Source organism: Erythrolamprus reginae, chromosome 8, assembly GCF_031021105.1.
Source record: "Erythrolamprus reginae isolate rEryReg1 chromosome 8, rEryReg1.hap1, whole genome shotgun sequence".
Taxonomy (NCBI): domain Eukaryota; kingdom Metazoa; phylum Chordata; class Lepidosauria; order Squamata; family Dipsadidae; genus Erythrolamprus; species Erythrolamprus reginae.
In genome coordinates, this window is record NC_091957.1 from 58,568,158 (window position 1) to 58,580,078 (window position 11,921).

The 11,921-nt window shown below is 57.9% G+C and overlaps 2 protein-coding genes across 4 annotated transcripts; both read right to left on the reverse strand.

Moving 5' to 3' along the window:
* Positions 1-445: 445 nt before the first annotated feature.
* On the reverse strand, positions 446-3,654 carry C8HXorf65 (chromosome 8 CXorf65 homolog). The gene is made up of 6 exons (XM_070758350.1): positions 3,630-3,654; positions 2,955-3,041; positions 1,958-2,092; positions 1,432-1,500; positions 792-913; positions 446-577 (listed from the first exon to the last, which is right to left on the reverse strand). Exons 1-6 carry the CDS (start codon positions 3,652-3,654, stop codon positions 446-448), a joined length of 570 nt encoding a protein of 189 aa, XP_070614451.1.
* An 805-nt stretch (positions 3,655-4,459) lies between these two features.
* IL2RG (interleukin 2 receptor subunit gamma) lies at positions 4,460-11,792 on the reverse strand. Of its 3 annotated transcripts, XM_070760053.1 has the most exons (8): positions 10,212-10,606; positions 9,998-10,085; positions 8,710-8,879; positions 8,219-8,361; positions 6,373-6,523; positions 5,693-5,789; positions 5,275-5,359; positions 4,460-5,022 (listed from the first exon to the last, which is right to left on the reverse strand). In XM_070760053.1, exons 1-8 carry the CDS (start codon positions 10,288-10,290, stop codon positions 4,819-4,821), a joined length of 1,017 nt encoding a protein of 338 aa, XP_070616154.1. In that variant the 5' UTR covers positions 10,291-10,606; the 3' UTR covers positions 4,460-4,818. The 3 variants fall into 3 exon arrangements, with proteins under 3 accessions (XP_070616154.1, XP_070616153.1, XP_070616152.1); XM_070760052.1 differs by lacking the exons at positions 9,998-10,085; positions 10,212-10,606 and adding an exon at positions 11,682-11,792; XM_070760051.1 differs by lacking the exon at positions 5,275-5,359 and having other exon boundaries at positions 4,662-5,022; positions 10,212-10,366.
* Between the last annotated feature and the right edge of the window lie 129 nt (positions 11,793-11,921).

An 11,921-nucleotide genomic window follows, 5' to 3' on the forward strand; every position in this document is an offset into this window, starting at 1 on the left:
TCCCAAGGGCCCCCCCCCAGCGCTCCCTCTTCCTGGCCGTGGTGGCATTTCCCCTTGACCCTCTGCAGCTGAGCCAAAGCAGCCGGGTAGCCCTCAAGGCAAGAAGCCAGCTGCCCACCAATGTCCACCTTAATCCCCCCTCACACACACACACACACACATTCCACACTCGCTGTTTCTACAGCCCTCCCCACTGCAGCTTCTCTTCGGGCCCTCCAATCAGGAGCCTCCCTGGTGACATCAGCCTCCCAAGAAACCCCCCCCCCCTCCTCCTCCCCCTCCCTCATCCCGAATGGGAAGCAGAGCGGAGGCCGGGCTCTCCTCTCCGAGGGGCTTCCGAGGGAAGATGGAGGGGGGGGGCAGAGGCTCTTTTATTGGGGTGCCAGGCCACGCCCGTGCAGGGTCAGCGGCTGGAGCTCCACGGGGGGGGGGTCTCTTCCCAGGGTCAGCGATGCTTCTCCTTCTCCTTCCGGATGGCTTCCAGTCTGGCCTTGGTGGCCGCGATGGTCTTGCGGGGCAGGCCCTCCTCATCTAGGCCGCTGGACACGCTCCCGCCGGACTTCCCAGAGCTTTTGGCCTGCAGGGGGAGGCAGCACCCATCCCTGGAGCTCCCAGTTCGGAGGAGGAGGGGGGCAGGGAAGGGGGGCAGTGTGGGGCCCAGAGCTGCCCCACTGCGCAGGAGACCCTGGGCCATTTCAGCCGGGCCTGGGTGGCCGTCCAGTGTTGGACAGAGCAGCGTGAGGGCGGAGGGGCCCCGGGGGTCCGGCTGAGAGCAAGGGGGGCAGCCTTACCACCACCTGATTGGCGATGTAGGACAGCAGGGCTTCCATGGTTGGGGGCTTCTTCCCGTCCTGGTTCTTCAGCATCTTCAGGCGGCTTTTCTCAAGGAACTCGCACTGGTTGCGGAGGGTGTCTGGGGGGCGGGAGAGGCACTGTGGGTCAGCAGGCATTGGGGGCCGGAGCCGGGGGCAGCTCCAAAAAACAGCAACTGCTCGCCAGGCAGGTCATTCTGACCCTCCATAATCCGAGGGGGGAGGGCTGGGAGGAGAGGAAGGAGGCCAAGAGGGGGGGGCATGGCTCCCATTTACTCTGTGCCCCCCAAAATCCAAGGCCTCTCTCTATAACCTCCCAGATGCCCCCTTGGGTCCAGAGCTGTTAGCCAATGTCCTGCCACCTCTTCGTCCCTTCTGGCAGCCCCATGCCATGGGTGCCAATGTCAGGGGTAGCAGCAGCAGCAGTGCCCCCCTTCCTTCACACTGGGGGGGACAGCTCTTTGGGGCTACTCCTGGTGAGGCCCTCCCCTCCCTCCTCCCCTGGCACCTCTGCCCAGTTCTGCCCACCCTCCCTCCCTGCCCCGAGGGTCTCTTTGGAAGGAAAAGTTTCCAGGGCCTCCCCCACACCGCCCCCCAATCCCGAGTCAAGGTTCCCTACCTAGCAATTCCTGTGGGGGAGATTTGATGAGAGGCTGGAAGGTTCGATAGCTGTGCTCATGTTTGGTCCCTGCAGCGAAAGGAAGAACTCCGCCTCAGTTGCTGCCACGGGGGCAAAGCTTTGGGGAGCGAGCGGGAGAATCTTTGGCCTGGAGAGGCCAGGGCCCAATGGCCGGAGATCAATGCCCAACACGTGGACGGTGCAAGTGGCACTTAGACACCGAATGTGATGCAGAATGCTGGACTCGGTGGGCTTTGGCCTGATTCAGCAGGGCTCTTCTTAGGTCCAAGCATCAGCCCCCAAACCCTGGCATAAAAGCCCCCGGATAGCATGGGGAAAGCCCCCAGGGGCCCAGGCCCCACTTGAGGGTCTCAGGCAGTGGCTCAAGTCAAAGGGACAGCGGGGAGAGAAGACCCCAGGAAGCTCGGGGGCATCCCCCCTCTGACTGGTTTCCCAAAAGGTTTGGAGCAAAAGCACAACTGGGACTCTGGGGTCGGCTGCTCCCTGCGTCCCCCCACCCACCCACCTATGGCGCCACGCTCCACTTTGCAGACGTAGTAGGTGCCCCGTGGCGTGAGGAACTTGCTGGCGTTGTCTTCTGGGAACTTGACCAGGAAAATGAGCTTCAGGGTCCCATTCTCCTCACACAGGTCGATGGAGTCTGAGAAGACACTGCAGAGGTCGGGCGCAGGAATTCTCCCCCCCTCACCCCCAAGGAAGGCTTTGCCCCTCCCTCGCCCTCCCTTAGGTCCCCGCAGGGGAAGGGCTGGGTGACCTCACTCCGTGTAAATGACCCTCTCTGCATGCACAGAAGCCCTTGCACGGACACAGAGGGGTTTTTTGCAAGCCGTGGCTAACGGAGGACCAGTTCCGGAGTGTGGGCTGCCAGTCAAGGTGACCTGGTTACTTATGGGGCCGCCTCCTGCCGCACGAGTCCCAGCGACCGGTCAGGTCCCAAAGAGTCGGCCTTCTCCAGATCCCGTCAACTGCACAATGTTGCTTGGTGGGGCCTGGGGAAAGGGCCTCCTTCTCTGTGGCGGCCCCCAGCCCTCTGGAATCAGCTCCCCCCCTGGGAGATTCGCACTGCCAACTCCCCTCGCCTTCCGTAAGAGTCACCAGGCGTGGGGTCATTAGACACTGTCCCCTGGCTGATGAACGGATGGTGGGTTTCTTGACTGAATGGATATGTGCGCATTTTAATTGGTTCTTTAGTTCTTAGATGTCGCTTTTAATTTTAATGAATTTCGAAGAACATTGTCTTTTTATATGTTGTAAGCCATCCCAAGTCCTCGGAGAGGGGCGGCATGTAAATCCGATTAATAAAATAAATAATTCCAGTCCAGTAGCCACCAAACCTGACCACCAGCCACGCTCCCTCCTGGCCAGTGGGGAAATCCATGTGTTTTACTACCAGTACTGTGGGTGTGGCTTGGTGGGTGTGGCTTAGTGGAGGTGACAGGTGACGGATATTGCAAAATCTCCATTCCCACCCCATTCTGGGGCCAGCCAGAGGTCCTGCTCACCTGTCCTGTGCAGTCCCACCTTATCGCGCAGGTAATGGGTTAGGAGCAAAACGGAACAATTAATGTTGGCCAGGAATTGCCGGTTGTCTGAAAGGAGAGGAGCCCCCGTCACCCCCGAGCCACGCCGGGCTTCCCCCCTGCAGAAGGGAGGCCCCCGCCGGGCTCTCCTGGGGAACCTCAACAGCCCTGGGCCCGACCGGCCACCTCAGCCTCCCTGGCGAGGAAGAGGAGGGCAGGAGGGGGAGGGGGAGCAGCCTTCCCTCCCAGCTGTTGCCCCCCTCCACCCATCAAAGGAGCAGCCGGGGGCCTGGCCTCGTGCTTCCTCTGGGTCTGAGCCTTCTGGGGGGCCTCAGGGTTGCTTGCGCTGACTTGGGACCCCCAAAGCTTATTCGTCCGTGCAGTTAGCCGTCGGCCTCTGGTCTCTGGAGCAGTCCAAGCCTTAATTCTGGATTAGCAAGGACCGTCTGCCTAATAACGCACCTTTTTAAACGGAGCCTGAAGTGAGGTGGCAGCTGCCATGTGACCCTACCTGTCCGTCCCTGAGCGTGTCCAGTTTCTGGGAGGAGGGGCCCACATTTGGAAGGCCCTGCCTTGGCTCCCCCTCTAGTTTGACCCAGGGGCCCAAGCCCTCCTGCCCGTCCACTCCTCGGTCCTTCCCGGCCCACCTTCCCATACCTCCATGCTTGATGATGATGAACATACCCAGCTGTCATGGGCATGGCCGGCAGCTTCTCCGCAGGTGGGCAGCCTCGGAGCTATTGTGACACGTCATAATGAAGGGCTCTGTGAGGCAAGCGGGCAGGCAGGGCACCCTGACCGGCCCTTTTGGCCTTGGCGGGATCGGCCACAGTAGGTCAGTTCCTGAGCTGCACTAACTCAGCCAGTGAGGGGGAACCCATGGCACAGGGGCCACATGGAGCCATATCTGCCGGCACGCGAGCCATTGCCCGAGCTCAGCTCCAGCGGGCATGTGTGGGCCGGCCAGCTGAATTTTGTCTCCCACAGGGGCTCCGGGAGGGCATTCCTGGCTTCCAGGGGGCCTCCGGGGGGGCAGGAGAAGCTGTTTTCGCCCTCCCCGGGCATTGAATTACGGGTGTGGGCAGTCAGGCGCATGGACTTTCAGCACCCGTGGAAAAAAGGTTCACTGTCACGGAACTAGGCCATCGTGCAGTTTGGTGGGGAGCCGAGCCAAACACCGGGAGCTCAGAAACCAGGTGTGTTGGGCAATTGACTCAATAAATAATGACCCAACTAGTTTAATAGTCTCCACAAATCGGCCAGTGAAAGGCTCCAGGCAGCCCCTTTCACGAGGGCCCGTCCTTAGCTTTGGGGCCACCACGGATATCGAGGGGGGTCCTGCAGTTGAGAATTTGGGGAGCAGAAGCAGTGAAGTGACCGGGACTTCGGGCTGCAACAGCTCAACCACTGAACTGGGACCCAGGTTGCCGGGGACGGAAAACAACGGGAGTCCAGGGGGGCTCGGATGAAGGAGGCAAGAGACGGAATGACCGAGGGCCTTTTTATTCGAATACAGGACATGCGCCCACTCGGCCAGCAGCAAGGAAGCAGGAGGGGTCAGTGGGAGGGGGGGATGAGATGGCTGAAGCAAAACCCAACACCAGCCCCCCCCCCCCTCCCTGCAGTGGAGGAAGACCGGCCCCAGAGGTCACGGGAGGTGGAGGCAGGATGCCCTCCGCAGAAGGGGGGGGCTGGGCCCGTGGTCAGCCGAGACGTCTGCTGGCAGGAGCAGCTGCTGTTGTTCCTTTCTGGAGGGAATTCTCTCCCGCCCTGTTAAAAGCAGGGGGTGGGGGGGCCTTGGGGGGCCCTGGAGACAACGCTCCCTCCCTCCCCATGGGCCCCAAACTCAGGCGGTGAACGCTGCGGGGTCCGGGCGGGCCTTGGGAGGGGGGGCCGGCAATGGGTCCGGTGGCCCTCCACTCTTGACCGCGGGCTCACTGCTGGCGGACAGGTAGCCCCCACTGGGCAGCAGCTCTGTGATGGCACAGATGTTTTCATAGTAGCCGGGCTTGAAGGTCTCCACCACGTCTTTGGAGACTCCGGCCCATTCCTGGCAGAGAAAGGACAAGGTTGGACAGACACACACCGCCCCCCCCAAGCCACGACACAGGCCCTTCTCCCGCCCCCCCCAGCACCTGGTTACCTTCCTGGCCTGAGAGCCCCTCCCTTGGGGAGCAGCCTGCCTGCAGATGAGCAGGGCCTAGCCTGAGCCGCGGAGTGGCCCCCTCACCTCCTCCCTCCGGCATAAAATCCCCCGGAGGGTTCTGAGAGGCTGAAGCCGAGCCACATCTGCTGGACTTACTGAGAAATTGCCTTGATATCTAGTGAAGAGATCCTCAAACTTCTTGCTGGGGTTGGGGATTCTGGGCATCAGGACCACCCACACCCTGTGGACGAGGAGATGGGAGGGGGCAGGTTACCCCCACCCCCAAGCGAGAAGGGGTGGAGACACGGACATATCTCTCTCCGCCCCCCCCTCTCTCTCCACCTGCAAAGGCCTCGAGGTGGAAGAGCTGTTGCCTCACAACAAGGAGATGCTGCGTTCAATCCTAAGTAGAGGCAGATGTAGGGCCCCCTGATTGAGCAGGGGGTTGGACTAGATGACCTGCAAGGCCCCTTCCATCTCCCCCCTCTCTCTTTCCAGGGCTCTGGGGCAGGCCCCCTTGATTCCAGCCTTGCAGTTCCCACCCCAGGCAGAATCCACCCTCCACCCCGCTCACCTCTCCATGCGCAGCAAGGCCGAGAGCATCAGCACCAGGAGGAGGCAGGCCAAGGGGATCACGACGGTCTTCACCGAAGAGGACAGCCAGGCCTCTTCTGCCAAGGAGGAAGGGTCCGGGGGGGAGGGTCTCAGAGAAGGGAGCCCACGGCCAGCCCTTCCCCCACATCACCGGAGCTCTGTCCAACCTTTGACTCTCCAACCTGCCGTCCCAGACAGCCCCACATTTCCCAGACTTCCAAGAGGCAACGGGGTCCCAGCAGCCCTGCGCCCATGGGGGAAACCTGCCCCCAGCCAGGCCTTGTGCGTTTCCTGTTTGAGTTTGGTCCCCCCCCCCGGGAGGGGTGCTCCCCTGCGATGGCCGATCAGAGGCCCCTCTGCCTTTCCTCACAGCCAATACAGGTGGGCTGGACCAGGTGGAAGGGCGTGACGTCTTAAATGGGCGCTTCCACCCACGCCCCACCCAGCACGGCCTTTCCACGAAGGCCCCTCGCTTTATCCCGCTGCTCTGGAGCTGACGAGAGCCCCCGTGATCTGGGTAGCCCTCAGCCTGCTGTGCAGGGCAGGACATGGGGGGGAAGAGGGGCTCCCAAGGGCAGGAGAGCCCCCCTGGAAGTTCTCCCTCTTCCCTCTTCCTTGGCTCCTGGGGGTGGAAACCCCGTCCCGCCCTTCCCTGCTCACCTTGCCCCCAAAAGGCAGGGGCGGACTCCTCACTCCAGAGATCTGTGCTTGCACAGGTGTGGCGCACTTTACTCTTGACGTAGAAGGTGTAGCGCTTCTTGGGATCCACGCTGGGAATCTGGAACTCCAGGCTACTTGAAATGGGGTGTTTCTGCAAAGCAAACGTTCAGATCTTGCCAGGCCTCTAACGCCGGGGTCCTCAAACGCGGCAACTTTAAGACTTGTGGGCTTCAACTCCTAAAAGTCTTGGCTGGGGAATTCTGGGAGATGAGGTCCACAAGTCTTAAAAGTTGCCATAAAATAATCATAGCACTTAATTGTTATTGTTACTGTGATCGATATGCCAATTTTTACACACTGTATGTTATCCGAACAAATTTAATGGAGAGAATATCTACACCTGCTCCCTATTTGAAAGCACTGGTCATATAATACTGAAATGCCAGCCCATAGCTGACCCCCCCTTCCTCTTTTCTCCCCCTTTCCCCCATATCTCCCCACCCTCAACTCATCCCTTCCGGCCTCATTCTTCCTCCCGCCACTTTTTCTTTTCTACACCTGATATTATTGTTATACCACGTTCTTCTGTTTTTTGTTTCACCTTTTTAATGTAAATACCTAATATGGACCACTCCAAACTTGACTGTGAAAATACAACTTTAGTAATCAAAGTTGTCAAAGCATGGAACTCATTACTGGACACCGTAGTATCGTCCCCTGACCCCCAACATTTTACCCTTAGACTCTCGACGTTTGACCTCTCCAGGTTCCTAAGAGGTCAGTATGGGGCGTGCATAAGTGCCCTAGAGTGCCTTCCGTCCCCTGTCCTGTATCTCTCCTGTATCTTTTCTTCTATCCCTATATCCTTTCTCTATTCTTTCTTTGATATATTTTATTCCTATATCTCTTCTACTCTTTCTCTGTTATATTTTACTACAAGTATATTAGAAACATAGAAACATAGAAGACTGACGGCAGAAAAAGACCTCATAGTCCATCTTGTCTGCCCTTATACTATTTCCTGTATTTTATCTTACAATGGATATATGTTTGTCCCAGGCATGTTTAAATTCAGTTACTGTGGATTGACCAACCACATCTGCTGGAAGTTTGTTCCAAGGATCTACTACTCTTTCAGTCAAATAATATTTTCTCACGTTGCCTTTGATCTTTCCCCCAACTAATTTCAGATTGTGTCCCCTTGTTCTTGCGTTCACTTTCCTATTAAAAACACTTCCCTCCTGGACCTTATTGAACCCTTTAACATAGTTAAATGATGTTTTGATCGTGTCCCCCCTTTCCCTTCTGTCCTCCAGACTCTACAGATTGAGTCCATGAAGTCTTTCCTGATACGTTTTATGCTTAAGACCTTCCACCATTCTTGTAGCCCGTCTTTGGACCCGTTCAATTTTGTCAATATCTTTTTGTAGGTGAGATCTCCAGAACTGGACATTCTCTATAACCTTCATTGTGTATTGGACAAAATAAACAAACAAATAAATAAAAATAAATACATAAAAACTTGGATAACCTCTGCTCTAATGGGAGGGAGCCCAGCGCCAGCACTGAAGTTTGTTTTCAAGATGCCAGAAGGCGGGGGGGTGGGGGTGGGAGTCGGGAGGGGCTTTGGCTGCTGCACCCTAGGCAGCTCCCCCACCAAAGCAGGAACGGAAGCATCCACACGCACGCACCCTTCCCAAGCAAGGGGGAGGCTGGGCCCCAGAGAAGGAAAAGGGGGGCACAGCCCTCCAGGCCCTCCCCCCAAAGGGAGCTCCCGTGTGGTCAGTTGTTGGCTGACCGGCCGTGAGTCCAGCCACGAAGGCGCCCATCAGGGCCGCATCCCTACCATGAACTCCGTGTCTTTGTTGCTCTTGTATCTGACCTCGTGCTCCAAGCACAGGGGAAACTTGTAGGGGGTTTTCCAGGCCAGGAGCAGCTGGTGGTTGCTCAGGTTGCCCAAAGTGAGGTTGAAAGGCCTCCCAGGCCTCACTAGGAGAGAAGGCGGATGGAGCTCTGGTGGGCACAGGAGCCTGACCGGCCGGCCTCCTCTCCCCCCCCTCAGGCCAACAGAGCCCACTGGCCCCGCTTCCTTCTTTCCAGGAATTTAAACTGCATGTTATGGGGGGGGCAGTGGACCCACCCAAGACCCCAGGGAGAAGTTAAGTGTCTCCAAGGGACCCCTGCGGCCCTCAGCTGCCCGTTTCCCAGAAGCAGAGTGACCATGGGGAGGGGGCAAGGGAGGAAAGGGCCCCTCTCCAAAGTAGCCAGTGCAACAGGCCGTGAGCCCACCAGGGAAGCTATGGAGACAGGGGCCACCGCCCTTGAGCCCGTCCCTACCTCGGGTGCTCAGGCGCAGGGCGGGAGGCTCCACGCTCGGCCCCCGGCTGTCGTTGAGGTACATTTTCAAGTAGGAGAAGAGCTTAAAGGGGCTGAACCGACAGGCCACGTTGACCCTCTCCTTCCGGATGTAGTCTTTGCACTCGGATACGTTGCTGAGGTTCTCGTACCTGCGCAGAGGAGAGCAAGTGGCGTCCTTTCCGGCCACCCAAGGGGCCCTCCCCCCAGGAGATCTCCCACCCGCCACTCTCCTAAGGGCGTCATCAGCCCTCCCACCTCGCTGCGGCCAGTAGGAGCCCAGAGAGTCAGCCTTCTCCAGGTCCCATCCTCAAACAATGTTGGTTGGCGGGACCTTGGGGAAGGGCCTTCTCTGTGGTGGCTCCGACGCTTTGGAACGAACTGCCCCCAGAGATCCATACTCTCTCCACCCTAGTGGTCTTGCGGAAAGCCATTAAGACTTGGCTTTTCTGGCAGGCCTGGAATTAGGTGGATTGTAAATATGTATGTTTTTTTATGTTATTACTGTTATTATTGACATTTATTGTTAGATTTTAACTGTTTTATTGTTGGCCGCTCAGAGTCCGTTTGGCATATAAATATAGTGGTCCCTCTGCTTAAGAACTTAATTCATTCCGTGACCGGGTTCTTAAGTAGAAAAGTTTGTAAGTAGAAGCAAGTTTTCCCATAGGAATCAACGTAAAAGCAAATAATGCGTGCAAACCCATTAGGAAAGAAATAAAAGCTTGGAATTTGGGTGGGAGGAAGAGGAGGAAGAAGAGGAGGAGGACGGTCGCTGCCTAGAGCGAAGGGAGCATTTCTTTTCTCTGGGCGCTGGCAGAGGTTTATTCCCTCTCCAAGCGCCCAGAGAAAGGAAAACGCTCCGTTCGCTCTGGGCTGCCAAAGCCTCCTTAAGCTCCACCGAAAGGCTCCTCTGGCAGCCCAGAAAAGCCCGAGATGGTCGGGATAAAAGGGGGAATGGCAGGAAACTGACCAGGCCTTTGTGCCGCTCTCAAATTTCCTGGGAAATTTTTCCAGGCTCGGTTCTTAAGTAGAAAATGGTTCTTGAGAAGAGGCAAAAAAATCTTGACCACCCGGTTCTTATCTAGAAAAGTTTGTAAGTAGAGGTACCATTGTACAATAAATAAATAAATGTGCTGAAGTGTTGTGTGCGAGTGAGAACTGGGAGCGATGGGGTTTAGAACCCACTAGCGGTATGGGAAGGAGGGCCTGGCCAGAGGCTGACAAAGTGGGGAGCAGCCCGTGTGGGGAGAGGGCGGAGGGCACCTACCAGTAGTAGAAAGAGAAGTTGTGAGCCGGCTTCTGTTGGCTGCCCCAGTCGCAGATGACATAATCCTCATTGTAGCAAATGCAATCCACTGCATAGGAAGGAAGAGTGGCAGCCGTCACCCCCACCCTCCTCAGCCGGGGCTTCTCCCTTGCGAGGCCCCAGGGATCGCGGCCCCACCCCACCCTGGGGAGAGGAGCAGGAGAGGGGCCCCCACCTTTGGCCTGGGGGCTGCCTGCCGTGCGCTTTCCGGGGGCCACCAGCAGCAGCAGGAGGAGTCCAAGCACGACCTCCATTCTGGGGCTGCTCCAGCAGGGCCTCTGCAGAGCAGGGGGTTTGAGACGAGGCTCGGTCTGTGGCTGAAGCGCATCACTTCCGCCATCACACGTTTCCTGTGGAAACTTTGTGGCGTGAAGTCCCAGCGGGCTCGAAGGCCCCGGGGGATTTCCAGCGATGGTTGAAATTATTGGAGGGGGCTGCCCCCAAACCTGGAAGGCCCAGCCAGCCTCCCTCCGAGCGCCACCCAGGGCAGGAGACCCTCCGGGGTCTTCCCTTGGAAGGGGCACAAGGGGGGCGGGGGGCACGGGAGACCCCTCCCGCCCAGGGAAGGGCTGCACATTTTATACTACCACACTGGGGCCATGGCTTAATTTGTGGCCGTGGCTTGCTGGTCATGTGACCAGGTAGGAGTGGTTTGACGATCATGTGACCAGGATGGCTTAAAAGTCATGTGACTGGCTTAAAGGGGGCCACTCACGTCCAGGATGAGGGTGCCTGGCCTCTCCTCGCCTCAAAGAGAGACAATTTCCCTACCTATTTACTATTACTGGACATCCAAAATACACTATTTAATTCTATGTCTCTACGCCATAGGTGTACATGCATATTCCACATAGGCCACACAAAAATAGACATTATCTCGTACACTGCTCAAAAAAGTAAAGGGAACCCTCCAAGAACCCGTCCTAGATGTGAATGAATGGAATATTCTCATTGTACAAAGTGGAATGTGCACAACAGCCGGTGAAATTGATGGTCCATCTGTGTTGCTTCCTAAGTGGACAGTTGGATTGCACAGAAGTTGGATTGACGTGGAGTCATATTGTGTTGTTTAAGGGCTCCCTTTATTTTTTTTTTGAGCAGTGTATATAAAGTGTATGTAATTTAATTGATTAATTTATTAGAATTCTATGCCGCCCAATCCCATAGGACACACGCACACGCCCACCCAGCTCTTCTGAAATTCTACACATTCAACCTCGTTTACTGCGATAGGAAAAACAGAGCCAGAGCCCAGGAAGGAAAAGAAAAAAAATTCAAATTTTTGCTACGGGTTCTGCATAAATGCTGGTACCCGCAGGAGCCCCTCCTTCCCTCCTGGGCAGGGCCTCCTCCTGGGCGTCTCCTGCTGGGGCGCAGGGCAGGAGGGGCCTGGGCGGGGCTTCGGGGTGGGAGGGGCTCCGCCAAGGGGCGGGGCAATGGGGCCTCCCGCAGCCCTTCTCTCCCCTCCAGCATCGCGTCCCGGAGGAGGAGGGAGATTCCGGGCCGCGGGGGGGGTCCACTCGCGGCCCCCCAGGTGCAGCCCCCCTCCCCACCCGCGCACCGGCCGAGGGGCCCAACCGGGGAGGCTCCCAGGTGCCGCTCCGCCTGCGCCAACACCTGTTGGACCGCGGGGCGCTGCACTGACCGAGCTCGGCCTGCAGGGGGAGACGCCGGGCCGTCCTCGGCCATCTCCGTCCGCCCTCGGCAATTTCCGTGCGCGAGGGCGAGGAGGGAGGGCTCCGGCCGGGCGCGTCATCGCTTCCGACCGCCGCGGCGGTGCTCCGCTTTTTGTCCTCCGCGCCCCCCCCGCAGCCGCGCTTGATCCATTCCGGCGCCGCCCGGGTCCTACGCTGCCGAGCGGCCCTCGGAAGGCTTCGGCGCGGCC

Excerpts from the sequence above, each read along its gene's own strand:
- C8HXorf65 (XM_070758350.1), bottom strand. The coding sequence starts at position 3,654 with ATGTTCATCATCATCAAGCATGGAG. Across the intron at positions 2,093-2,954 it reads GGTGGGACTGCACAGGACAG|ACTCCATCGACCTGTGTGAG; the intron begins GTGAGCAGGACC and ends GTGTCTTCTCAG. Across the intron at positions 914-1,431 it reads TCCCCCACAGGAATTGCTAG|ACACCCTCCGCAACCAGTGC; the intron begins GTAGGGAACCTT and ends CCCGCCCCCCAG.
- IL2RG (XM_070760053.1), bottom strand. The coding sequence starts at position 10,290 with ATGGAGGTCGTGCTTGGACTCCTCCTGCTGCTGCTGGTGGCCCCCGGA. Across the intron at positions 8,362-8,709 it reads CCTGCGCCTGAGCACCCGAG|TGAGGCCTGGGAGGCCTTTC; the intron begins GTAGGGACGGGC and ends CTTCTCTCCTAG. Across the intron at positions 5,023-5,274 it reads GATATCAAGGCAATTTCTCA|GAATGGGCCGGAGTCTCCAA; the intron begins GTAAGTCCAGCA and ends TTTCTCTGCCAG.